Source organism: Sciurus vulgaris (assembly GCF_902686455.1).
Source record: "Sciurus vulgaris genome assembly, chromosome: 15".
In the NCBI taxonomy this organism is placed as follows: Eukaryota; Metazoa; Chordata; class Mammalia; order Rodentia; family Sciuridae; genus Sciurus; species Sciurus vulgaris.
The window spans coordinates 77,685,441-77,713,109 of record NC_136476.1 but is presented as its reverse complement, the minus strand read 5'-3'; the positions used below and the strand labels follow the sequence as shown (position 1 = coordinate 77,713,109).

Sequence of the window (27,669 nt, the reverse complement as noted above, 5' to 3'; positions counted from 1 at the left end):
GAAGAATTCCAACTGATACATATTATTATGTTTAGCTTTGTGAGAAACTGACCAACTGTCTTCCAAAGTGGCAGTACCATTCTACTTTCCTACCAGTAATAAAGAAGTGTTTCTCTTTCTTTTTTCTTTTTCATTTGTAAAATTATTTAATCAACTGCCAACATCTTAAAATGGGACACTTCACACCCTTTGCTGAAAGATTCAGAGGCCCTGGCCCGATATTCCAATGTGTCCATTTGGGGCCTGTGCTCTTCCATGTGCCACAGAGCATCCGTGTTTGAGACCAGGAGCCATAGCCACTGGACAGAGGCTGACTAGATGGAGGGTGTTATTTCCAACCCCCATAAGTCCCCAGACTTCCAAGTTCTCCAAAGATGATAATTGTTTCTCTGCCATCCCAACTGGGGATACAAGGGTCTGGAAGAACTAATGTCAATCCACCTTTATTGGAGGACAACCTGCACTGTGACTCTTAAATAACCATGCCCTGCCCTGCCCCAGGGCCAGTGGGCTCAATCATCTCCAGCTGCCAGGCATACTCGATGACCTGTTTGGCCAGTTCAGTGGAGGGGATGGTGGTGTCTTCTGGTTTCTGCTGCTGGCTGGCAAAACTGTAGTAGTTGCTGGGGCCCAGGACCCACCCTCGCTTCTTAGCATAGTCATCTTTTTGGGTGTGTTGAAGAAGAGGATCCGGGTGGCCTCAGTGAAAAGGATTTTCTCATAGGCTTTCTCAATACACCCTGCCATCTCGTCCCTGATAGTGTCCAGCAGAATGTCCATGAAGAAGGTGTAGCTCTCAGCAGGGATGTTGCCTTTGGCCAGGAACACCTTGTTGTAGCTGTCCTCCATCAGGTACTGCTCAAGAGCCACAGGGTGCTTGATGTAGACATTGGTCTGGATATCCTTGGCAGGTAGGCGCTCCAACTCTGTATGAAACTCAGCCACCCGGTTCTGGAACAGCAGGAAGAGGAGGTTGAGGCCCAAGAGCTGGTGCATGTAGGCTGACTCAGGGAGCTGCTCCTTGTAATCAAAGTAGTAGCATTTGAGCTGAGCCACGTAGCGCTCGAAGGAGGGGATGTCCCTGCGAAGGATGCTGCACTGGGCCCCGATCTCCAATATGTCATGGGCCAGAATGAGCTGTTGTTTGGTCAGCTTGGTCCCTGTGGTTGGCAGGAAGTTAAGCTCCAGCAGAACCAGGTTGAGGCGGCCCAGCTCTTCTCCGAACTTGCTAAGATTGGGCTTTTCCGGTTCCACTCGCTTTTGAGTTGCTCGTACCTGCCGGTCGCGGCCTGCAGCACGGCCTGCAGACCCGGAGCTCCAGACGCCGGTCGTTCAGTTCATCGTCGTAGCCGCCATCTTCCGTGATGCGGCAAACCGCGGCCTACTTTACGGCGGCGACGCCTATAGACGCTCGCCCGGCGGAAGTGGGGCGGGAGGTGGGGCCCAAGGGCGGGGGCGGAGCTACGACCGCCCGCCTCTGCCCGCCGCGGGTGCCGTGCGGTAGCTGTCTCCCTCTCTCTCTCTTTTTTTTTAATAGTGTGAAGTGAGCACAACATTTTTATTTTTTTTTAAACCAGGGATCGAACCCAGGGTTGCTTTACTGCTAAGCCACATCTCCAGCTCTTTTTATATTTTTTAAATTTTGAAACAGAGTCTTGCTAAGTGGCTTTGGGCTTCACTAAATTGCTGAGACTGATCTTGAACTTGTATTTCTCCTGCCTGAGACTCCCAAGTCACTGGGATTGCAGGCATGTGCCACTATGCCCAGCTAAAGGAGTGACTGTTGCTCTACAGTCTTGCCAACACTTAGTATAATCAGTTTTTGGATTTAGTCATTCTAATAGATATGCAGTGGTACCTCACTGTTTTAATTTGAAATTCCCTAAAGACATTTGATATTGAGCATAATTTCATATCTTTATTTGCCATCTATATATTTTCTTTGGTGAGGTGTCTGTTCATATCTTGGGCCCATTTTTTAATTGGGTTGTTGGTTTTATTATTGTTGAGTTTTAAGAGTTCTTTGTATATTTTGGAGACAAGTTCTTCATAAAATATATGCTTCATAGATATTTTTCCAAGTCTATCAGTCTATGGTTTATCTCTTCAATTTCCTTTTTTTCTTCTTCTTCTTCTTCTTTTTTTTTTTTTTTTTTTTCCTTTTATGGTGCTGGGAATCAAACCCAGGGCCTCAGCATGCTAGGCGACCACTACTGAGCTACCCTGATGATCTCATTTTCTTGATAATATCTTTCTCAGAGTAAAATCTTTTAATTTTAATAAAATTCAACTTAATGATTTTTTTCTTTCATGGATCATAATTTTTGACATTGTATCTAAAATCGCATAGCCAAATCAACATCACCTAGGTTTTCTTCATTTTTCTGTGGATTGGCACAGTAGTATTCTAAAATGGACTTGTTACCTATGTTGCAAACTCTAGGATAATGACTTATTAAAAAAGAAGAAGAAGAAGAAAAAGTATAGACTAGACACAGTGTTGTCCCAGCTACTCAGGAGGCTGAGGCAGGAGGATCCCTTGAGCCCAGGAGTTTGAGATCAGCCTGGCAATGTAATAAGACACTGTCTCTTATGAAAAAGGAGTGGGAAGGAGGAGAAGGGAAGAAGAAGAAGAAGAAGAAATGATATGCTAAAAAAGAAAATGTAATCATTTAAAATGTTCTATTAAAACGAGAAGGCAGAAAAAGATTAAAACAGAAGACAGAGCAAGTGCAGTGAATTGAAAGCAGTTTCAATCATGTTAGGTATTTATCCAATTAAATCAGTAATTACTTTAAATGTGAATGGTTTAAATATATCAATTAAAATAAGAGACTGTCAAGAGAATAAATTATAAGCCCTCCGAGTCGGGTGTGGTGGTACACACCTGTAATCCCAACAGATCTGGAGGCTGAGGCAGAAGAGTTCAGAGCCAGCCTCAGCAACTTAGGGAGACCCTAAGCAACTTAGCAAGACCCTTTCTCTAAATAAAAAGTAAAAAGGGCTGAGGATGTGACTTGGTGGTTAAGTGCCTCTTGGTTCAATCCCAGGTTAGAAAGAAAGGAAGGGAGGGAGGGAGGGAGGGAGAGAGGGAGGGAGGGAGGGAGGGAGGGAGGAAGGAAGGAAGGAAGGAAGGAAGGAAGGAAGGAAGGAAGGAAGGAAGGAAGCGAGGCTTGAAGAACTGCAGCAGGAAGATATCAAGTTCAAGGCCAGTCTAGGCAACTTAGCGAGACCCTTTCTCAAAATAAAAAATTAAAAAGGCTGGGTATATAGCTCAGTGGTAAAGTGCCCCTGTTCAATCCCCAAGACCACCACCAAAAGAAAGAAAGAAGGGGGGCTGGGGAGATAGCTCAGTTGGTAGAGTGCTTGCCTTGCAAGCACAAGGCCCTGGGTTCAATCCTCAGCACTGCAAAAAAAAAAAAAAAAGAAAGAAGGAAGGAAGAAAGGAAAGAAGGGGATCCAACTATATGTTATTTTCAAGGAGCCCATTTTAAACATAGAAGCTTAAATAATAAAAAGTAGAGGAGTAGGGCTGGGGCTGGTGTTTAGTGGTAGAGCGTTCACTGAGCAAGTGTGAGGCACTGGGTTCAATACTCAGCACACAATCTACAGAACCAGGAGCACTGTCAGAGACAAAGGTGGTTAGTAATGATAAAGGGGTCAATTCTTCAGGGAAACATGACAATCCTTAACATCTATGCACCTAATAACAATGTCAAAATAGGTGCTGCAAAACCAATAGAACCACAAAGAAAAGTAGATAAATCTATAATTTGTAGTTGGAGATTTCAACAGTCCCCATCAGTAACTGACAGATTTGGCAAAGTAGAAAACTGGTAATGATATAGTTGAATTGAACAGCACCATCAATCAACTGGATCTAATTGACATATTCAATATGCTTCATCCAACTAGAGCAGAATATACATTCTCTTCACATGGAACATTCACCAAGGCAGAATACATTTTAGACCATAAACACATAGAAACAGAAACAATAGAAATCATACAAAATATGTTCCCAGAGAATTAAACTAAAAATAAATGACAAAAAAAGATAGCTCAGAAGTCCCAAAATAATTGCAGATTAAGTAGTCCCTGTCTAAACAATATATGTTCCCTCCGTTTCTATATTCTGGAAGAGACTGAAGAGAATTGGTATCATTTCTTTCTCAAATGTCTGATAGATTCACCAGTGAACCCATCTGTGCCTGGTGCCTTCTTTTTAAGGGAAGTTATTTATTATTCATTTACTCCTTCTCCTAGACAGGAGGCCTATTCAGATTATCTGTTTTCCCTTGTGTGAGTTTTGGTAAATGGTGTCTCTCAAGGATTGTTTAGGATTGGTCCATTTCATCTAAGTTGCCAAATCTGTGGGCATAGACTCCATAAAATTCCTTTATTAGTCTTTTAATGTCCCTGGGATTCATACTGATGCCCCCCTTACATTCCTGATATTAGTCATTTGTAATCGGTAATTAGTGCTATAGGAATCTTCTCTTTTTTTCTCAGCCTAGCTAGAGATTTGTCTGTGTTACAGCTCTTTTTAAACAAGCAGCTTTTGGTTTCATTGATTTTTCTCTACCAATTTCCCGTTTTTAATTCCACTGGTTTGTTTTCTAATTTTCATTATTTCTTTTCTTTCACTTATTTTGGATTTAATTTGATCTTCCTTTTCCTATTTTTCTAAAATAAAAGCTGAAGTTCCTGATTTCAGATCCTCCTTCTCATCCGATATGTGCATCCAGTGCTACAAATTTCCCATTAACCACTCCTTTCCCTGTGTCCCACACACTTCAATAAGCTCCGTTTTCATTTTTATTTAGTTCAAAATAGTTTCTTCCTTCTCTTTAGTCTTCTCTTCTGAGAGGTTCAATATTTACCTTGCCAGAAGCTGCACTGATCGTTTGTGAAGCTGTTGGTGCCAGAGACGTGGGTTCCCTCTCATGTCCTTTGTCCTCATTTTCTCCCCGTTGTCTTTGGGTTTCCCTAAAAACCTCTTCCTACACGGAGCCCCGTCTCGCATGTGATCCTGCAGCCCTGTTGATGTGGTGAGATGCTGAGAGAGAGCACCTCAGATCTGAAGATGAATCTCACCTGGTGGGCCTGAGTCCATGAATGGCGACGTCCAGAGGGGTTCCTTACCCCTTTTACCCCCGTTTTCCTCCCCCTACATGGGACAGGAAGTCTGGAGATGCTCCTAATAGCCCTTCTCTAGGTTCGATGTACCTCTGGTGAACTGGTCTCCTCTCCACAGACCTTTGCTCTGGAGGAAGTCTAGGCATGCGTCAAAGGCTGGGAGCGCTGGGATTTTTTCTCCCATCTTCACCTTGAGAATATGGTGAGGGACCCCCTAAGAACCCAAGATCTACCTCCAGGAGTTTTCCCTGTCCATCTGGTGAACAATCCCATCCAGCAACTCCTTCTTCCCAGTTACTGGCTCCGGCAGCTTCTGCCCCGGGTGAGCCCACTTGCTGCTGTCTCTGTATTCACCTGTCTTTCCACTTCTCAACTTGGCAGTTTTCCCTGTGACCTCAATTCTGTGATGGACCCTAGAGAAATCATTGATTTTCAGTTTGCTCATCTTTTTTTTTTTTCCTTGTAGTAAAGATAGAAGTATGGGCCTCTGAGATCAGTTAAAACTGAGAAGCATGTTGCACGTTGCTCACCAGCCCTGAGGGGTAAGCTACCTACTCCAGGTTACAGAGAAGAAATCTGAGACTCCATGAGGTTAAGGAATGTGCCCAAAGTCACCCAGCTAGTGGTGGAACCAAAATTCTTCCTTCGGAATCTAATGGTACTTGAGAAACCTTCCTGGTCACAAGCATGCTGGGAGGGCTTCCCATAGAGGGCCGTCAGAGACATTTAATAGAATCCTTGATCAAATCTGGGCTTAATCACTTGATCCAGGAGTACAATACAAATCTCCTGAGCCATCTGATCAGTTCTCTGTCTGCAGTCAAGAAAATGCCGAGTTAGCAAGAGAGAGCTTGTCCTTCCCTTCTTTCACCAGGAGCACACTGGACACATTCCTCATCTCAGTGCCGGAAGATGAATCACAGTGTTTAAAACCAGTCCTGCAAGTGCCTCTGGAGACATCTGGCCGTGTCTGCAGGCAGGTCTGGTGGGAGGGAAGCTGTTCTACTGGCCTTCAGTGGGTAGTGGCCGGGCTTCTGCCAGGCATCCTGTCACACGAGGAGAGTCCCCACACAGAGTTACCTGGCCAAAATGTGAAGAGTCACCACGTTTCCCTTTGGGCTTCCCTAAAAGACAGCTCCTGGGGCTGTGATAAGTTCTGGGTTCCCCACAATGGGCATATGACACAGCAGCAGCCCTGTGAGGGCAACAGGAAGTGCCCCCAGGCTGGGAGGCCCAGGCAGCGCCCCAGCACACCTCATCTGCTCCGTGCGACCTGACTTGACTGAGGCACTGTGCTCAGCGGCGGTGGGTGCCTCTGCCCACGCTCCCCCAAGCACGTCTGCCGAGGGAGGAGGGAGCCTTATGTAAGCGCAGCCTCAAAAGCCTTCTGTCACGTTGGCATCCCTGGGCAGGAGCCCTCCCTTCTAAAATCTCATGGCTCTGCACCTCCGCTTGCCACCTGCAAGTGACATCCAGCTTGCCAGCCTCTGGGATGGGCCTGGCTGGCCTCGCTCCACCCTCCGCTGCCCATCCCCGTCCCAGCCCTGTCCTACCCACACCCTGGGTGCCAGTCATTGCAGGCTGCTGGGCAGGCCAACGTGCCTCATCTGGGCACCTCCGCTCCTCCCTGCCTAGAGCGCTCCTCCAACCTTGACCTTTGCAACCTGCTCTGTGATGCTTCCAGACCCTCGCTGCCACGTTGTCCTGCTCTGTGCAGTGTGGTGTGATTCTTGGCCAGCAGTCTAAGTCTGTGCCCCTCTCCACCTGCTCCAGCAGAGGCTGAGTGCCTGCAGGTCAGCGCTGGATTTGGGTTGGGGGCCCGGGACCACGCTCGGGAAAGTTGCTTGAATGAAAGAGTGAATGATTATAAACCCGAGGAGATGCGTAGAATTTCCCCGGGGCTCCTTATTCTCAGAGTGGCTACTTCTAGGCCCTCTAGCAGTTCCCTGTCACTCACCTGGTTATTTGAGACTCAGGATGTATGACCTTAGCTCTACTGCTTCTTGAACAAGTCACTTGCCCTCACTGCCCTGCACAAGCAGCCAGGCATTAACCGTGGCTGGTGCTCCACACACCCACGGGCCCACCTAGAGGAGGCGACAAAATCCCAACCAACTCCAGGAGGCTCCCTGATTCTCCGTTTGCGGTGGCCCTAACTGGCCCCCAGACAGTGCTGCTCCTAGGCGTGAGTACAGTGAAAGAAACGTTTTCTTGCACTAATAAAATTACCTTCTCTAAAGAAGGCAATTTGCATGTTAATGTTTTGGGTAATTCTGTGCAGCTCCAATGCCCTCAGGGCTGCAATTTCTCTCTGACAAAGTGACAAAAATAAACTCCCGCATAAAAGAGCATTTCTCTTCTCTCTCATTTGTACTCTAACGTGACATCCTTAATGTGAGTCAAGTTGAAACCCACTGCTCTGTCTTATTTTTGACACTGATCTGCCTCATGTCATCTCTCCAAGTGACAGGTGGGTTCTGAAGAGTCTCTCAGAGGGGTCTCTCCTTGAGGACAGTCCCCTTCCTGATTGGGCTCCACCCTCACTCCCCACCCTCCATCCCTCCAAGGCTGAGGCTTCTGTCTTCTCTACATTCTAGAAGGTCCAGCTAAGTGACTGGAGGGTGGACAGAGGGAGCAGGAGAGAGCATGGACTTTGGTGGGTGAGTCCATCGTCAGGAGACAGGGCCACCAAAATGGGATGGGGCTTCCGAGCCACTGCCCTGCTAGAGAGCAGACTATTTTTTCCACCAGACTTGGTCCTATTCTGATGACTTAAGGACTGTTGAGAAAGAAGCTCACCTTCATGGGACACGGGCCAGACACATGGACCCACCTCATCCCAAGAACCAGAAGGGAGAAGTGGAAGCTGAAGTTCCAAAGTGCCATGAACTAGCCACAGTGGCTGAGCAGCCTGTTAGAGGCGGACCCTGCAGTCGGCACCCAGCCTGGGTTCTCTCTGCCCCCAAGGGGTCAACTGCTGTTCCTCAAGGAACACCACACACCAGGCACTGGTGGTGAGAGGGATGTGGTGGGTAAACAGAGCACCCAGGTCCTCTTGCCCCTGACACCTGGCGGCAGAGGCAGACTTCCAGCACAGATGCACACCTGGAACCAGGGGTTTTGAGGAGTTCTGTGAAATAGCCACATTTTAATAAGAATGCCAGAGAGAACCTGATTTATATCAGGGAGTGGGTCAGGACAGAATTGGGACAGAAGGAAGGCCCCAGAAGTAAGAAGGTTGCAGCAGGTTCTGGGAGATGAAAGACGGAAGGGAGAGAGAAATAGGGGACTCAGGGGCACCAGGCAGCTGCAGACGCTGGGCGGGGCTGGCGCTGGCAGGGCTGTCCGAGAGTCTAACGCAGGCCAGTGTGTGGTTGACTAGGGTCTTTAAGAGGTGGTCCTGAATGTTCCCATGGAGCTGGGAGGACGGTGAGAAGGCTGTGAGGGACACCAGGGAGCCATGGCCACCCAGGCTGGGGGTTGGCAGATGGAAACAGGAGTTATAATACTGCAGAGGGGTGGAGGGTGGGCTGGGGGGCTGTGGCATAAAAGATCCACCCCCAGGTCTTAATTCATTCTACAAAGTAAATGAGTGGAGATGCCATTTATAGATGCAGTCAGACTCTAGGACAGGCAAGCCAGGACCAAGACATTCATTTTTAACAAGCTCCTTGAGATGCTAATGAAGTATCCAGGTGGCAAAGAGCAGTCTGCCCCGCAGATAACGACTGGGACCATTTTGAACCTCATGAATTCATTGAAGATATTTAAAGCCCAGGGAATGAATGACAGGAAGAGGGAGCAGAGGAGCCTGGCGAGAGCCCTGCAGGACCCAAGGCAAGGCTGAGCGGAGAAGCCTGCAGAAGAAAGAAGAGCCGGAGCCAGCAGGAGTCTCCCAAGAGAAGCGGGAGGGTGGCCCCAGACGGCACCTGGGAGGCAAGAGGCGTCCACACTGTCAAACGCTGTGGAGGGACAGCTGAGAGCCCAGAAGGGAGTGCAGGTGCCCGAAACTCGCAAGGGCTGCTGGGCAGAGAGGCAGGGGAGGGAGGAAAGGACTCTGGGAGCTGGAGGGGAGACGTGCAGGCAGGGCCTGGGCCAGCACCCCCTAGGGAGTTCGGCTGAGCAGGGAGCAGAGAGGGTGTTGGTGGGGGAGGTGCAGTGCCGGGCAGCCTTTTCCACAATGCAGGATCCCAGGGCTGCCTGGCAGCTGACAGGCACCTTCAGGAGCAGGGGAGAAACTGACAAGGTGGCATTGAAGGCAGGTCTCTCTGCCACCTGTCTTTCCTCCCTTCACTGCTCCGTCCTCAAGCTCCCCACTCAGGCCAGCCCAGCAGTACCTGCCGTGCTCTCCAGCACCCAAAGAAAGGTGTTTTGTAGCACTAAGATCTCCACGACCTAGCTCCTCTGGTCCAGACAGATCCTCCCTGGCCAACTCTGACGGACAAAGTCCTGGTGACTCTTCAAATCCCAACCCCAAGACAGTTTGCAAGACCTGTCAAAATGCACACACCTTTTGACCCAGAAGTTCCACTGGAAAAAAAGTGGTCTCTCATTCAACTGCTGTATGTACTGATACAGGTACAGAGATGTTCGTCGCCACATTGTTGGTCATATGGAAAAGAGAAGAAAAGAAAGAAAACATCTTACGTGTCCATCACTGGGGAAGGGTTTTTAAAAATCATGGTACATGCACACTATGGAATTCTACCCAGCCTGTGAGAAATGGAGAACTTCGTATGCTGATCTGAAGAGGTGTCAAGACAGATGGCTAAAAAGTGCAGCGAAAATACATGAAATGTATGTGTGCACAGAATTATGTCTATGGATGCCGATGCACAGAGAGAGATGCATACATTCCATTTTATACATATATGCCGGAGATTACCAAGAGCACGCACTTCCAGAGCACAGGAACTGGAGGAACAGGGCGGAGGAGGAAGGCAGACTCGCTTCCCACCGCGCACACGGCTCCTCTGTCAGAGTTTCCCCTCCTTTCTTGCCTCTCCCAGGCAATGTTTGGCATCTTCCTTTGTATTAGAACCCTGTCCACAACCCCCCTTCATTTCATGCCTCTCTCTCCCATGGGCCTGTCCCCACTTCCCTGTCCCCTGCCCTAAGGCTTGCTCCCCTCTGCGTCCACCTGGTGTGGATGGAAGTGTGTTGCCACAGCACTGCCTTGGGGATCCTCTCCGAGCAGGACCGATTTGTGGGACCCATGAGGAGCCATCTCACATTTCAGTCCAGGCTAAGAGCAGAGAGCAGAGAAGGGGGCTCCTGGGGCAGTAGAGAGTGAGCACTCCATGGCCAGAGACAGCCAAGTGGTGGATGGATGACCTCGGTGGTGGTGCCGGGGAGGGTGACCCAGGGCCCAGAGCCTCACAGGGCAGCTGCAGGAAGGCAGAGAGTGAAAGTCATGCTTCTCGGCTAATTCGCCCGAGCGAGCCTGATGCCTGGAAGCCACACAGGGACAGGAGAGAGTCACCAAGCTGGGTTCAGATCCCCACCACCAACTCCAGTCTGTGGGGCTCTAGGCCCATGGCTCTGCTTTCCTGCGCCACCAGACAGGACCCAAGGCAAAAGCGAAGCTTCGCCAAGTCATTAAACACAAGCAAAGAACCAAAGGGCAAAGGCGCCGGGTGGGTAGGACCCAAAAGCATCTGCCACCCACATTTTGTTTTGAGGATTAAATGAGAAGTGCCCATAAAGTGAGCGCCGAAGAGCCTGAGGGCCCGTCGCATGCATGGTGCTGACTCCTCCCCTCTGATCCCCTGACTCTGTTATGGACTGCTGTCATCCTGTAAAGCCTGGGGCTGCTCTCCCTGAAGTCCTCCTCAGGTTGGAGATTCTGACCACTTGCTGAGGAGCGAGCATCAAGATTCACTGGCGCCCTTCATCTTGTGAGAACGTCTGGAAGGGTGTGAAGCAGTCATGGAAGAAGTGACGGTACCGTGGGCCTGTCTTCACAGACGGTGACTCAGGAACTTGTCTGAGTCGTGGTGGAGCCGGGTGATGTGGGATTCAACTGGACTGGGACCTCCAGCCCCCTGAACCAGCCAGGGATAGACCTGTGATTAACGAGAGACGGCAGGGGTGCTTCTGCCTCTGATGATGTGCGTGGTTCAGGCGCTGCGGCTTCTGGGGGTCGTGGTTCAGGCACTGCGGCTTCTGGGGGTCGTGATTTTTCTGCAAGGTTTGTTTCTGGTTCCAGCCTGCCACTGGCTTGCTCTTCAGCCAGCCAAGGACAAAGGTGATGTCGGCTGTTGCTGCAATAACGCTTACGGACAGTGACTGCGGGTGCTTCCGGCAATGACAGGAGGGAACAAGGGCCCTGCCTTTCTTCCCTAGAAGGCTGAGCAGGGTGGTGGTGGGGATCCCAGCACGACCTCTGCAGGGTGGCCTGGGGCGTGTACCTCCGGCGGTTCTTCACTCCTACAGACACAGCTGAGGATCAGCAACCAGCTTCTTGGGGCAACGGCCACAGGACATGGAAAGTACTCAGCGGGCGTCCTGGCAGACAAAGCGCCCTAAATAAATGCGTCTTATAATTTTAGTTATTCCCTTTGTAAAAATTCAGAAGCCACGATCACTCCCAATGCTTCTAGAATCCGGAGCAATCACCCAGCCCAGCCCTCCTTTGACAGAAGAAGGGGAATGTGAAGCCCATGACAGGGAAGTGACCACCTCAAAGCCTTGCAGAGAGCACGACGGAGAAGCCAGTCTCCTGAATCCTCACCTTGTGAACGTCAGTCTGGCAGGGAGACCAGCAATCAGCTAGCAGCCTTGAAAGAAGAAACCGGAACCGATACTCCAATAGCACTCCGGGCAGGCAAGGGCAGCCTGGGGAACCCCAGGGAAAGATGGCAGGGGCACTTTGCCACCAGGTTTCAGCTCTGCACTGGACTTGTTCTGGGTGGGGCCTCACTAACGCCACTCAGGCTTTTGCTTTGCTGACCCCATTTTACAGATGAAGAAAATGAGACCCAGAGACACAGAATGCCCTGCCAGCTAATAAGTGGATCCATCTGTTCTGCCCCAAGTCAGAGCTCATCGCTGTCTCATGGGAACTGTCCAGGTTTGATCTACCAGATCCTCTGAGACCCCAGGCCCAGGCCTGGGGAGACCGGGCAACAGCAAGCGGGGAGCTAGGCTGCCGGGGCCCTAGGAGTGGAGCGACAACGGAGCTCCTGGTGATGAACCACCTGGCTGCTCACACAGCCCTCACAGATTGCTCTTCTGGGGGCCGTTTCGTCGCACAGAGAGGGGTCACTAAGCTAATTCTAATCCAGATCATTCAGCTTTATTTCCTAGCAATGATTCCGAACAGAAAACTTGTATTCGCATCCACTTAGATTTCACCATGAGCCAGAAACATCCATTCTAAGTGAGGAATAAGAAAGATTTAAAGGTTGGGGAGAGAAAAGGGTTGGCAAGGACTGACCTCGAACGCCAATACCTTGAAACAGAAAGGCTAGTGAGGCGCTTGGGTAGTTTTGAGAGGAAAAAAAAAAAATCTCATATTCAGTCTGGGATAATATCCCTGGCTGTCGACAATGATTTGGATTTAATTATATCATATATGCAAATGTGCTCTGTAAACTGTAAAATAATACATAAATGTCAGATGTTACGAAAGCCTAATAGTGTAGGAGAAAGAACGTGGGTTTGAGTGTGAGATAGGAGGGATTGAAATGCTGCCTCGTCCACCTGGGGGGTGACCTTGACAAGCCTCTTGACCTCCCTGGGCCTGGTTCCTCAACTGTAAATGGGGACTACCTGCAATACCGGCCTTCTTCAAACACTGAGAACCCAGTGAGAAGGTGGATATTCTCTGTAAATTGGAAAGCGCTATGCACATATAAGGTATTATTCTTGTTTCCATCCTTAAGCCCCAGAATAGATGATGGGATTACTGGAGAGCAGCTGCCGTGCCTGCATTAAGTCCTGTGTGCAAGGATGCCTTCCTGAGAGTGAGGGGAGAAAACTCCGCCCCCACCACTCGAAGGAGCCAGTGGGCCCACCCTCACCCCAGTGATTGACAGAATGAGGCCGTGGCCTGTCAGAGGCCGCATCTCAATAGCCCAGTGGCCGTCTCCAGTGAGAGGCGTGAGTCTGGCTGCAACTGGAATACTTCAAAGGCTGCTTCCTCCAGTGACATCCATCAACCCAAATGAAGTTCTGAAAAACACTCAACAGCCTATCTTTCAGGTGTGGGAGGCAGGAGGGGAAAGTCAGTTTGCAAAGACCAAAAGATCTGACTACCTTCTTACTGACATTCAGCAGAGATGGATGAGGCCCATCCCTCATTCACTGTGAGGCCAGTATTGTTTCTGGAATTTTCTTCTTTTAATCTTGGAGGTGCTAGAGGCAACTTTGACTTGACCATCTCTTTGAAGACTCTAAAAATAGCAGTGGAGTAAAGAAGCTAAGAGAGAGGTCCTGGGGTCTGCCACCTACCAACTGTGTGACTTTGGCATGGCTCTTGAATGTGAGATGGAATTGAAGATAACACCTCAGTGGGTTTTGTATGACGAAGATGAGTGACATACAGGGAGCCCTTAGCTCAGGGTCTCACATGGAATGAGAGCTCAACAATGATGCATTGTTAATATTTACTTTCGTTACTGTTACTGTAACAGGTCAGTAAAGCAGTGTCACCACCAGATCCTTCCGACTCCCAATCCCAGCTGGGAGGGGTTACGGGCTCCGGGCTCTGGAAAAAAGGGTAGCCCTTCTCTGATTTTTCCTAATGGCTTCGGTAGCCTCAGGAACTTGGGTAGCAGATGAGAGTGTTCCCACTTGGGCACAACAGAGGGTTTAAGAGTGTCGAGGATTAAATTTCACCCGTTGAAACTAATCCCCAGTGTGACAACTTGGAAATGGGTCCCCTAAGGAAGGAGTTGACTTTGAATGAAGTCAGAAGGTGGGGCCCTGATCCAATAGCATTAGTATCCTCATTGGAGGAGACGCCAGAAACCTCAGTTGCTCGCTCTGTCATGCAGAGACAAATTGGGCCGGGCAGAGAGCCCGCGCAGAACCCGTGCCTGTGGGCACACTGTCCCGCATCTCCAGGCCCGGGAAAGTCAACTTCCGCTGTTCTAAGCCCCCCAGTCTCTGGAATTCTGTTAGGGCAGCCCAAACAGAGTAAGCCCGGGGCAGGAGTGGGCAGTGGGCTTCCAGGGGAGAGAGCTTCTCTGAGCACTCCCAAGGGCCTTGGTCCCCCGGCAGCTGCCCCAGAGAGCATCCTCTTGACTACTGCCCTGCCTCCTCCAGAGCCCCTCCAGTCGTGGCCAGTTGCCGCGATGGTTGTTTCTAAGGTGTCCCATCACCCACTGGAATGGGATTCCCAAATTCGGTTTATGAGGTCTCATTGCCCGTTCACAGGCAGAATCTCAAGCAGGAGGAAGCGTGTACCTGCGTTTGTGTTAAAGTCCTCAGATTCGTGTATGCATAAAGGGTTAGAAAACTCTGGCCTTCAAGCGGGGAGCCTCGTCTCCCAGGCCTGGTGTCCCAGGCCCTCCCTCACAAGGACGCCTGACCTGCCCTCACACCTGCATTCCACCCATGGACAGATCCTGGATCCCTCAGACTACACCCAGCATCTAATCATCCATCACCACTGCCATCTCTGCCACAGGGTCCAAGCCACCGCTCTCGGTTCTTGCTTGGACTAGCGCAGTTGCTCTGTGAGGGACCTTCTTGCTTTCTTCCACATGCACCCCCTACCACTAGGTCTTAACACAGCAGCCACAGGGTCACTTCAAATTCCTCAGTGGCTTCTGGTCTCCTTCAGCATAAAATCCAATGTCCTGCCGTGGTCTACAGGGCTGTCTGTGGTCTGACCTTCTATAACCTTCCCAATCTACCTCCATAAGACACAGTGCTCTACAGCTCTCCTGCACTTAGTGGCCCAGCAATGATACTGGAAGAAACCAAGGACGTGTGGTTTCCCAGAAACTAAAAGAGGGCTTAATGCACAGTTGGAACAACTTCATGGTTTTTCAGCTCCATCATTAGTCCTTTAAAAATAACCGTCCGGAGACTGAGGATGAAATGTTCACTCCTAGTCAAGGACTCTCCCCTGTAGCTGTTGGTTGCGGTTTCTCTCCATCCATGTCTTTTTTAAAAATGCAGACATTTTTAGCCAAAGGTAACCTTCTTTCAGTTTACCACAGGTATTTTTGCAAATCAGCAGACTGGGCTCAGCTTGGTGGGGGCAGCATTCTCAAAGTGGGTCCCTGGTCCACAGGCCTCAGCATTGCCTGGAAACTTATTGGACATGCAAATTCTCAAGGCCCCACCTCAGGCCTCTGAATCAGAAACTCGAGGTGGCACCTCCATGTACATTTTTTTCCCCTTTTTTTGGTAATAGGGATGAGCCCGGGGGTGCTTTACCACTGAGCTACATCCCCAGCCCTTTTTATATATTTCATTTTGAGACAGAATCTCACTAAGTTGCTTAGGGCCTGCCTAAGTTGCTGAGGCTAGCCTCCAACTTATGATCCTCCTGCTTCAGCCTCCCCAGTCTCTGGGTTTACAGGTGTGCACCACCAAGTCCCAGCTCCATCTGCATTTTAACACAGTCCCCCAGAGGATTCTAAATTTCAAGGACCTCTGCTCTGTATCATTCTGGTTTCTTAAGGCAGCAAATCTCAGAGAAGAGTTTTTCTATACCCAGGCTTATCTCAGTGTTCATAGCTATAAAGCTGTAGAATGGAAATAATAAGGCCTGCATCAAAGGTTCATGTCTGCCTGAGTGTGTTCAATGTATATTTGTTGGTCCTGTCGTGTGTCTGACTGTCCTGCATGCTAGGAATAGAGAAATGATTGGGACATATTCCCTGCCTCTAGGCTTATTAAAGAGACAGTCACATACTCAGGGTTTATCTCAATATATGACAATAATCCAGAGGAAGCACCAAGCAAGAGCTATTAACTCCACCTGGGGTGGACAGAGGCAAGTTTTCTATCATCAGTGACTTCAGAGGCTGGGTTGGAGGGATTTTAAAAATAATATATATGTATGTTTGTACCAGGAATTGAACCCAGGGCTGCTTAACCACTGAGCCACATCCCCATCACCTTTTTTTTTTTTTTTTAAGAGACAGGGTCTTACTAAGTTGCTTAGGGCCTCACTAAGTTGCTGAGGCTGGCTTTGAACTTGTGATCCACCTGCTTCAGCCTCCTGAGCTGCTGGGATTACAGGCGTGCATCACCACGTCCAGCTTAAAAATGATATCTCTTTTTCTAATTACAATCAAAATTGAGTATGCATTATCTTTTTGGGAAAACACAGACAAGTAGAAAGAATTTTTTTTTTAATGCCCTAGAAGTCTAGCGTGGCTCCCTACCGCCCTGTACTGTAAATGAGGTGGCCGTGAGCATCACTGCAGGCCGTGATCCTCTGGAAGGGAGAGTGTGTTAGGGAAAATTCCTAGAATCATGATCAGTGGGTTAAATGATAGGCACTCTCGCATGGCTCTTGCACTTTCGCCGTACTGCTGTCTAAAACTCCACAGCAATTGCTGCTTCCCAGTTCCCATTCGGTTACACTTAGGTTGGGTCAGTGAGTGAACAGTTGCTCCCTGGCTTCAGTGGGACAGGACTTTCTGCCTCCCGTGTACCCGTCGGTGCCTTTTGTCCATTGTGGTGCTCCATAAGGTTTTAAGAATTTTTAACATGAAATTAATTAGCAGACAAATCTAACATTTATTAAAGAAAAACAACAATCCAGATTCCTGGGGTTTTATTGTTAGGGAATAAATGAATTGGAAATAAAAACAATGACATGCCAACTGTTCATTATAATATTCTCAATAAGAGAACAGTCTTAGTATCCTACAGGGAGGGGTGGAGAAATGATGTGCCTGGCAAAAAAATTGATAGCACATTTGTTTGTTTGAAATGAGGTCTTGCCACGTTGCCCAGGCCGGTCTCAGATTTCCAGCCTCCCGCTGTTGTCTGCCTCAGCCTTCTGAGAGGCTGGGACCACAGCCAGGTGACAGGATGCCCAGCTTTGATGGAATATTATGCAATCGTTAAAACAATGGCTATGAAGCCTGCACAGAAACCCACAAAAATGTGTATCGTTTTAGGCAGAATAAAGTACATGCATGTGTTGTCATTACAACTGGGAGAAAGCACATCCTCCGGTGGACAGAAAGTGGTAGAAGGGCAGTCGGCCAGCACGCCTGTGTTCTAGAGGGAGGCCAGGCCTAAGCTTCTCCACGTTCTCCACCACTATTCCCACTGTGTTCTATCATAAGTCATGATAAGGAAGCAGAAAGACGCGGCTCCTCCTGACAGAACGTATTCACACTCTGAGAAGGTTCTAGAAAAGGCTGGAAGCTCCAGCCAGGTAAGAGTTGCCCCTCTGCCCCATCCTGGCTCGCTTCTTTGGTGGAAACCCCAGCAACCCGATCCCGAATCTGAACTTAGGTTATTCTGAGCGTGCGGCTCCCCGTTCTCCTCCGCCCCCTCCCCCCACCTCCTCCAGCCTTAAAAAGGCTCTGTTCTCTGAAGCTTGCTGATGTCAGGCCACCATTTTCCTGGGCTGCCTTGATGAAATGGGGATCAAAGCCAATCTCTTGTCCAACTCAGAGGTGCAGCCTCTCGGAGGGGCCGTGGGCAGAAGCCCCAGGCTCAGCGTGTGCAGCAGGGGCGGCTCCCATTTCCCAGGCCTCACTGTCCTCTGAGCCTGCTGGAACTTGCTCCCCAGGGCTGAGAAAAGGGCACAGGGCTGCCAGGTAGCCGAGACGGCCTCTCCCCAGCCCCTGGCCCCAGAAGCATGTGGGCTGATTCTTTTCTCTCGGTTTCTATGTGGGGGATGGGGCGTCGTGCAGGCTGAGGATACTCTGAGCTCATCCGGAGACCTGGCACTTGGTCTTGTTTTCGTCTGCTACTGACTGTGACTTGGGAATCTCGTGTGCCACCAGCCCTTCGGTAAGACGAAAGATGTCGGGCGCAGATTCCAGGATAATGACAGTGGCCTTGCTGGTTGGGCAGGTCCAAGGGCCCTGAGGGACAAATGGCCTGTGGGCAGGGCTCTGAGCCACCACTGCTTGACTTAAACAGAGACTTTCATATCCATGACCCTTTGCTACCTCTTTCTTCCCTTGACTGTGGTTCCCCCTTATCCAGAGTTTTGCTTTCCGATTTCAGTTACCCACCGTCAATGTCAGTCTGAAAATAGTAAAAGCAAAATTCCAGAAGTAGACAATTTGCAAAGCTATAAATTGTGCACCTGAGTAGAACGATGAAATCCCAGGCTGTCCTGCTCCATCTCTCCCAGGCTGTGAATCCTCTCTTGGTCCAATGTGTCCATGCTGTCCAAGCCACCTTCCCATTAGTCACCAAGCAGCCATCTCCCTTATCGGGCCAACGGTCACAGCATTGCAGTGCTTGTGTCTGGTTTACTCAATACTGGCCCCAGAGCACAAGGTAGAGATGACCAAGAAGCACCAGGGATAAAACAGAGCAGGTGAACTCTGGTGCTATGTGGCTATGTGCTGAGACATATCCTCCAAGCGTAAAGGGGTCTTGTGGGGACTGTTGTTTAAAACATCTTATAAGTTGAAGAGATACACAGAAATTTGCACTGCATTTTTTTCAGAGTTACATGCTCCTGGCTTCAAGTTCAGGTGACTGCAAAGGGTTCATGACTAAAGGTAGCTGTTTGCACACGTTTACTGTAGAAACTCAGGAAATGGAGAAAGCAACAGACAACCAAGTGTCACAGTTTCGATCCCATGTCTCTCTCTCTCGAGTGCCTCCTTCTAGATAGCCAAACTATGCTTTTTTTCCCCCCAAATAAGCCTTCACTGTGTTTTTTGCTGAGCATAATAGCTCTAATCACAGTCTGCCTTCAATGAAGGGAACAAAAGTAACATTTGCTAAGTGAAAAGGAGCAGCAAGTCCTTGACTTTTGCTAATCAGTGTGGCCCAGAGAGCAGCAGCCCCTGCACTACTCCAAAGCCAAAGGCATGCAGTGTCTTTGGCCCCACCCCAGAATCTGAATTTTAATAAGATCATGGTGACTGGGATGCTGCTAAGAGTCTTATAGATCAGAGCTACTCAAAGTTGCAATCCACGAACTGTTTGTTCCGTGGGCATGGGATTTGAGCCAGAGTGTAAACTGCTTCCTTAATCTAGAAAGACTTGCTACAAAAGACTGTCAGCTGAACTAGACGATGTGATTGATGAGGAGAGGTGATTTACATTCTGCACCGAGCTCCTTATCTTGTCAGGGACCAGGGACCAGCAGTTCATGAACTTGGCACCCTCAGAGGCCACACTCTTCAGATCACATAGTTGGAAATGGGGGGCAGGTGGGGGGACTGAGTTTCTCTGGCTTTACATCCTGGCTCTTCTACTCCATGTATCTGACCCTTCTACCCAACTGTGTGTGCATGAACCCAGACTCAGATGCACACACATGTGCATGCATGCAATATGTCCACACGTGCCCCAAGAGAGCTTGACCCAGAGTGGGTAATTGGGAATCATCTGCCTCCTGGTCAGACTGAGGCCCCATGTCCCTAAGTCTGTTCACACCAGGCCTTTGCTTTTGTCAAAAACGTTTTCCACCAGGGTCATGTGCTCTCTATCAACTCTTCCTTTCAGGGCCAAGCAGAGCAGGGACTTGAAGGGTGTCCTGAATCAAGAGTAGCAGAGCTGAAATAGCTGATGGGCTTGGAAGGAGACAAAAACCAACCAATTTGCTCAGCTCAAGCTCCAAAGCAAAAGTGCTCTTGGATTCCAGGGTCCATATATATGCAGTATCTACAGACTGTGGGCTAGGCTTCTGCCCACGGTGGCAGGCAGGGGCATAGCGTGCCCTCCCTGGGAAGGCAGAGATTAGCAGAGTCTGAGCCAACCTGAAAGTACTATGTTGGCCTTCAGTCTGACCTGAGTGTCCCCACTCCCCAGGGAGCCCAGGGAATCCCAGAGATCTAGACCCCAGGGTCCATTTTCACTAGGATGTTGGCAAGACTAAAAACCTTTCATGCAGCACAACTTAGTTTAAAATTTTTGACTTTCCAAGCAGGATGCAGTGGCATGTGACTCAAGAGGCTGAGGCAGGAGGATTGCATGTTCAATGCCAGCCTCAGCAAATTTGCAAGGCCTTAAGCAATTTAGCAAGACCCTGTCTCAAGATTAAAAAAAAAAAAATTAAATAGTGTTAGGGACGTGGTTCAATGATAAAGCACCCCTGTGTTCAATCCCCAGTGCCTAACATTAAAAATTAAAAATTTTGACTTTGCAGACTCTTCTCTGACTGTGTAACCTTATTAAGGAAGTCACTTAATGTGTCGGTTTCCTCACCCGTACGGTGGGTATAAAGATAGTGACCTCCTGAAGATTGGTGGCAATGTCTCGAAGTGCCTAGCTTTGACTCACTCGTCCCTCCATCGTTCATCCATTACCCCTGTGCCTGGCATGTCTACACTGAGCACCTCCAGGCTACCTGGCACTGGGGATAATGATGAACGGAGCTCACAGTCCAACAGAGCAGACGGAGAGAGTCAAATAACCACACACGCCCCATGCGAGCCACAGTCGGGCTGCCAAGAAAGTTCGAGAAGCCTGTCCCCGGAGTCCATCTAATCTGGACATCAGGAGGGTTTCACTGAACAAGGGATTTTGAGCTCAGATCCCAAAGATGGGTAGAAGTTTATGAGGCAAAGCAGGGGAAGAACATTCCAGAGATACAGTGGGGACCACACATCACACATTCCAGAATATAATTTTGACCAGAGAGAGCTTTACTTTTTGAGGTAAAATTCACATGGAGCAGAATGTGTAAATCTTAAGGCACAATTGGGCGCGTCTGGACAAATGCCTGGGCCTGTCTAACCAGTGCTCCTCTGAACATGTAGAACTTTGCTCTCAGGTTGGGTTTATCTTAACAACTTTCCCCTCTTAATTAGAAAAGTAAGGGAGCTGGGTTTTAATGAGGACATTTAACTGCAGTGCCCAGGGACAAGGCCTTCGGCTAGGTTTAGATTCAAACCCTACTTTCTACCTAGGTCTCCCCTCTCATCTGAGACTCGGTTTTTGTGCCTGTATTAGATCTGCACAAGGCTCTTTCAGGGGTTGAACCTGTAAATGGCTGTGAAATACCGGCCTGGGCCCGGGCCTGGGAGGCACTCTGGAGCCCTGTCGGGAGTTTCCAGAACGGAAGCATGGCGGGGAGACAGGCTCTCCCTAGCAGCTTGTGGCGGGGCTGAGCTTTCCCCGGGCAGCTGATGGGCACCCTGACACTCGTCTCTCTGTCCGCAGGGATGTGTCTGCAGGCATTCATAGAAGCTTTCTTTTTCCTGGCCCAGAGGAAGTTCAAGATGCTGCCGCTGCACGAGCAGGTGGCCTCGCTGATCGACCTCTGCGAATACCACCTGTCCCTGCTGGACGAGAAGCGCCTGCTGTGCAGCCGCGGTGGCTCAGCCGGTGGCCGCCCCCCCCAGAGCAGCTCGCCCCAGGGGGCCTGCCCTGCAGCCCAGCCAGTGGGGGGCAACCCCCCACTCCGCACGAACGGTGCTAATAAGTTCTCCTATCCCAGACACACTCTGTCCTGAAGGCCACTCTGCCTGCCCAGGAGAAGCGAGTGCCCTTCGGGGCTGGAGAGAGCCCCTGGGCTCCTGCCTGTGGGGAAACAGGCCGCGGAGGATCCTGTGGGAGATTCCCGTCCGTCTCCTCTTCTGCTGCACTCCTGCTTCGCAAGGCTGACTCTTGCCCGCCTTTCTCCCAAGGCCTCTTGGAGACGCCCCCCCCACTCTGCTTTGGAGTCATCAGTGGACTATGACATTTGAAATGTGACAGATGGCACCTTCTATTCCGGGCTCACAGGAGGCACCAACTGGGGCAAATCTGCCATGCTTGGGGCGGGAGGGCACAGTCACTCCCAAGACTGAGAGCCATGGAGAGGAAGCTGAGACTCGAGGGTGCAGGGAGCCTCGGAGAGCCACCCTTAAAAGTCCAAGAACACCATGTTCCTTTCCTACCACCCATTCTCCGAAAATGAAGTGGAAATACCAAGTAGGCCGACAGAAACCTCCCACCCCAATCATGTGCTACCCGGGTGTAGTTAACAGATTAGCCTCATTTATTTCATTAGTTTGCCTGTTGCTGCAATGTTTGCTTTGTTACTAATTAAGAAATAATTAAGATGTAACTAAGTTAGGCTCCTAGAGCCTGTGAGTGGGAAGCCTCACAGGTTTTTGTTTGAATTTGTTTGGCCTTGACCCCATCTTCAGCCTCCCTGTCCAGATGGTCCTGTGGCCTCAGTGGACCCCTGCAAGGGTGGAGCTCTGACCCCAAGGACAAGGACCCCATGTGCCCAGAACTGTGCTGAAAGTCCCCAGGGAGGGGAGGGGGTCTTTGGAGAAGTGACAAGAGATCCAGGTAAGAACCAGGGAAAGCAGGATGTGTGTGGAGGGAGGTCCCCTGTTCGGAGCAGTTTCAAGACCCCAAGCCTGCTCTGCCACACCCTTTGGACAGAACAAATGGAAAGTGAAAGGCCCCAGGAGAGTATGTCAGGGCACACTTGTCATCAGCTGGGAACTGCAGGGTCTTTAAAGCAGAGCTCTCACTTGACACCACTCCTCCGGGTGGGTCCTCAGAAAGTGCTAGCTTGCCAAAATGGAGGGCAGTCTTCCATCCTAAAACCAACCAAGTACACCGGATTGGGGTTGGGGCAGGAGCCAAGAGGCTGAATTTCAGCCACATGGTTTGGGATGATATAAAAATGTCAGCACTCATGGTGAGAGATGTCCTGTCCACCCCCACCTGCCCATCATCACCTGCAGGAAGGTCGCTGCCAGTTATGGGGCCCCTTAGTACCGGAAGGGGCTGACTTTGGGGAACAGCCCTTCCCTGGGGAAGAGCCATGTTCTGGGGACATGGAATACTGGCTGTGACAGTTAGGGAAGGAAATGAGGCCGCCATTTCTTGAGAGCCAGGGAGCCTGGTCAGGCCCAGAGACCCCTCGGGGCAGAGTTCAGGGTCCCATGTGCTGGACTGCAGCCCGTTCTTAGAAAGGCCCTGGGCATCCACCCCAGCTCTTCTCCCCACCCCTGCCTGCCTTCCACCCCCACACATGCAGTCAGCCACACTGGTCCTCACACGGGCCGCCAACTAAGCCCCCGAAGGGTCAGGCTTCCAGAGGGAGTGGAAGGTAAGAAGACCGGCTCAGCCTGGGCTCCTCTGGGACAGGTGCATCCAAGAATAAGTGGGCTGGGTGTCCAGGGAGGACACCTTCTTCCAGAGAACACACTGACTGGCCCAGTCCAAGCCTTCCAGAGGAGCCAGTCTTGCCCCTTTTGGTGTCTCTGTTCAGCTTCCTCATGTCTTGTGTGATGACCTTGCCTATTTCTGTCCTTTCAGCCCCCAGGGAAATAGGCTCCATTTCCTGATGTTTGAGGCCAAGCCTTGTCCCCACTGGCCTGGCTAGAAGGAAGCCCGCAGTGGGGGCTGCAAAGATGCGGGGATTCAGGGCAGCTGTTTGCAAGTGCTGGTCCCACAGGCAGGGCCAGTGCTGGTCCCCGGGGCAGAGCAGAGCCTCAGGCCACAAACACCTCTTTGGTTCCTCTTGTTACCCCTCAAGAACTCTGTCTTCTCTCCTAGCTCAGCCCTCACCTCTCGCCTGGGCTTCATTGGTGTCCAAGCTGCTTAGCCCCTCCCACCCCTCCATCCCTATGGGCTAAGGGCAGCAGAGAGCCACAGAGGTGACAGAGCTGTCCCCAGGGAGGCCCCTCCCTTCCTATTCACGCCCGACACCAACCCTCATGGGAGGCTCTCTGTGTATCTGTTGTCAGATAGGAAGCGAATGGACCTAACCCATCTGTGTCCTCTGAACAATGGTAAATAATCGTTCCCTTCAAAGTCCAGCTCCAATACCCCACGGCAGTCCCCCATGCACAAAGAACGGCTCCCTCTGCATTCATCTGAGAACATAGAAAGTCCTGTTGTTACGATGCCTACCGAGGGGCACAGTGAAAGGCCCTGGGAGGGGCTTGTTGAAATCATAGGATACTGAGCAGCCCAAGGTGCAGAGACCCCTCCCGCTCCTCCTCTCCACAGCCCGCAGATGCCCTCCAGAATCTTGGTCCTCTACCTTGCCAAGCCTGTTGCTGAACACCACAAGATTCCAGCTGACTGGTTTTCTCCCTCAAGCATGGCAGCTATCCCGAATCCCCCACCCCACCCTAGTAGACAATGACTTTCTGGCCCTGGGAATCTTTCCATGTGCCTGGCTCCGATCTTGGCCACGTCCATCAGCCCTGGAGATGGAGGACCAGCCAGCCGATGGTGCTCACCAGGCTGCTCAGTCCGGCCTCCAGCCTGCTTTAGTGTGGGTGCTTAGTTCAGGGAAGGCCATCCTGTGGTGGGCATCGACAGTCTGGGAGTGGGGCCAGACAGGGCCAGTTAGGAGTCAGACACCTGGAGTGGTGTTCTGTGCCTTTCTAGAACCAACCCCCTTTCCTGCATGAATCGAACAACATATGTCCGGGGCTCTGCAGTTCACAAAGTCCTTTCCTATCCATCTTCTCATTTGCTCCAATGACCCAGAGAAGGGTAAGGATTACCATCACTCTTTCCTGACACCCAGGAGGTGCTGTGGCTTCTTCAAGGCCTCGAGGCCAGTGAAGGATGGAGTCAGTGAGGACCCTGACTCCAGAGCCCATGTTCTTTCCTCCACCCCATCATGGATCAGATGTGGAAACCCATGTTTCAGAGAGGGGCTGGTGTTCGCTCAGTGGAGCTCGGGAGTTGTGGGGGCATGGGGCTGTCTGGCCTGCTCTTGACCTTCTGAGCCCTTCAGGAAGATTCTGCTGGCCATGCAGACCAGACAGGAAGAACTCCAGGTCTTCAGCCACCGTACAGGGACACAATAACCTCTCTCACTTAATCTTGGGAACATTAGGTGAGATAATGGAAAGCATAATAAATGTGAAAGAGTTTTGTAAACCAAAGTGCTGCTAAAATGCAATGTCACCTTCAGGCTGGTTTCTGGTTTCCTACAAAGTATAGCGGGAGGAAGGTAAAAGCTTCCCTGAATAATGTCCGAAGACAAACGAAGCCAAAGCAGCCGGCTCCTCTCCCGCCCACCCCTCCCCTCCCTTCATCCTCACATATTTAAAGATAGTCACAGCCTGAAACATAGAGCCTGCAGCTCCTCTGATGTCTGGAATTTTCCTCGTGATTGGCACAGTGTTAACTCCAAAATAGCTTAATTTTTTTCTTACATTTCTTGACTAATGTCCTAAACTCCTCGGCCCTGTAATTGAGGCCTTCAGCATTCAAGCATTCAAGCACCTTTTTCCAAGTTCAGAAAAGATGAACTCTCCCATCAGGGAGCTGACACTTCCAGAGTCTGAGAGAGCTGTCCCCGCTCAGTGAGGGAGATTTGCCACAGTGCATTTTAACCTAAAATCTACCTTGCTGGGATTTTATATATATATATATATTTTTTTTTTTTTTTTTTTTTGTCAATCTCCTCTTTGATTTGATGAATGCAAGAGAAATTTCCCCACATGGCATATAAATTTCTTCCTCACAAAATAAGCCCATTTTTTTTCCCTCTTTGCAGAGACAAAGGAACTCCATAGAACAGTCAACATGTTCAATCGCTTGTAACCAAGTCTTAAGAAACTAGGAAAAGCATACAGCATAATGCTCTCTCTCTCTCTCTCTCTCTCTCTCTCTCTCTCTCTCTCACACACACACACACACACACACACACACACACACACACACCCTGAGCACCATAAATTTTGGTATAAAATGGTAAAATCACCAATGTTACCCTTATTTCTGGCAATTTGCCTCTGAGTCTGATTTAAAGAACAGAGCAGCCCTGGGGCAGCTCAGCAAGAGACTCCTGAGAGGCTCGTCCTCCAACACAAAGAAAGGTGTTTGCTGAGATCCCAGCCAGGACGACAGTCCTGGGCCCCAGGACATTGCTCTTCACTCTGGCTCCCCAGAACCCACTCAGGCTTCAGGGATATTTTCCCTTCAGAACATCTTGCATCAGAAGGAAGAATCCCAGAGGAGGCCCTGAACTGTTCTAGAAAGCTCGAGGGCTTTGAAGTCAGACCTGAGTCTGGATTTTGCTGTCTGTACCCCCTCTGTGAGCGAATCATGGACCAGCAACTTCCCCTCCCTGACCCCTGTTCCTTGCCTGTGCAGCGGAGATCATGTCATAATGGACGCCAACAACCTGGCAGGGGACTTGGCACCTGGGAAGTGCCTTCTAAATGTCTGTTGAGAAAAGGCATGGTCTGCATATGCTGAAACGGAAGCATGCAGAGGACACTGCTGCTGCCCATCAGCCCCTGCGGGGGTGGCTCCTGCAGGTCTGGCAAGACCCCATGGGCCAAGCCCTCCTCCCTTGAGCCCAGCTCTGCCTTTAAGAAGCTGCTACTCCTGCCTCTTAAAAGCCTTTAAAAATTCTTTATTAAATTTTCATGGCGCATGAAGTCAAGGTTCTGTTACTTGGCCTCAGTTGTCTTGGTAACTTCGTAAAATGCAATAATAAAACGAAGCTGAGTGTTGCTAACCACAGGCTCATTGTATAAATGGCTGCAGAGTATTGACAGTTTCTTCGGCCTGATCATCTCTGACAGCAAATCCACCAGGGTGGACGGTGCTTGTTCATTTTCGGTCAGTTGGTGAGAAGAGGGCACCTTTTAACTTCTTCTCCCCTCGCCGTCAGTGTTTCCTGCAAAAGCTATCTTCTCAAGAATGAGAACTGGGGGGTGAGAGGGAGGAGTCTGGGAAGTCTTGCAACCTTCCATCTGCTGGGGACCCTCTCTCCTAAGAGGGAGGGACCTGTCCCTACAGTGAGGCCACCTGTCAGAGACTCTGTGGCAGGGGTACCTGTCCTGGAGAAAGCACGTCCCTTGTGGCCCCGAGTGTGGCAGTCGCTGTGTGGAGCTCAGGCTGAGCAGGTGTGCTCTCCCAGTGTTAGTCGGTGGGCAGAGGGGGCGGGAGCGCAAGGCCGGCGTCTCCCCAGAGAACTGATCTGCTAAGACTGCACCGTTGAGGCCACTCCCGGTACTGCCGGTGCACCTGGGCTCTGTCCCTGGGAGCAGAGGCCTCACCCGCTCCCAACGCCTCCTCCCCGCAACCCTCTGGGAGCGACATATGTTCGCTCTGAATATTTCCCAGACTCTGGACCACCCGGTGGTAAGTGGAAAGCAGATGGCCTGGAGTTAAAAATAAAGTGAGACCCCAGCTCCCTGGAAATCTCCACCCCCCACCCCATGGCATCAGAGAAATGCACGTTTCACACAGCCCCTGTGTGGCGGAAGCCACGGAGGCAGGCTGTGCCCTGCCACTTCCTTGGGTTCTCTGGGCCCCTCGGGTTGCCATTTTATGAAACATTCAGACTTGACACGGGACTTCTGCTTCTCCCCCGGGCCAGCCCTGCACTCCTGGGTTCCGAGCTGCAGGTCACGGCTCTGCAGGGTGGCAGGGCTGTCCTCCCACTGTCTGCTCCAGAAGCCTGTTTGCCTGCCAGGCGAGGAGGCAGGG

The 27,669-nt window shown here is 50.4% G+C and overlaps 2 protein-coding genes and 1 pseudogene across 7 annotated transcripts in view; 1 reads left to right on the top strand and 2 right to left on the bottom strand.

Moving 5' to 3' along the window:
* Nucleotides 1-26,823, top strand: part of TTLL11 (tubulin tyrosine ligase like 11) — a 234,160-nt gene extending 207,337 nt beyond the window's left edge. For 3 of the 5 annotated variants that reach the window (XM_079113775.1, XM_079113776.1, XM_079113777.1), the window contains one exon: nt 21,418-23,898. In XM_079113775.1, the coding sequence (XP_078969901.1) occupies nt 21,418-21,710 (293 nt within the window). In that variant the 3' untranslated portion in view covers nt 21,711-23,898. Of the gene's footprint in view, nt 1-21,417; nt 23,899-24,742 lie in introns of those variants that run through there. The other 2 variants (XR_013759706.1, XR_013759707.1) reach the window with 2 other exon arrangements.
* Nucleotides 1-27,669, bottom strand: part of DAB2IP (DAB2 interacting protein) — a gene marked incomplete at its 5' end in the record, with an annotated part of 238,162 nt that overhangs the window by 13,267 nt on the left and 197,226 nt on the right. The window lies entirely within an intron of this gene.
* On the bottom strand, nt 154-18,460 carry LOC306644896 (26S proteasome non-ATPase regulatory subunit 8-like; annotated as a pseudogene). The gene is made up of 3 exons: nt 18,380-18,460; nt 18,009-18,152; nt 154-1,522 (listed from the first exon to the last, which is right to left on the bottom strand). The product of its transcript is annotated as a 26S proteasome non-ATPase regulatory subunit 8-like (transcript).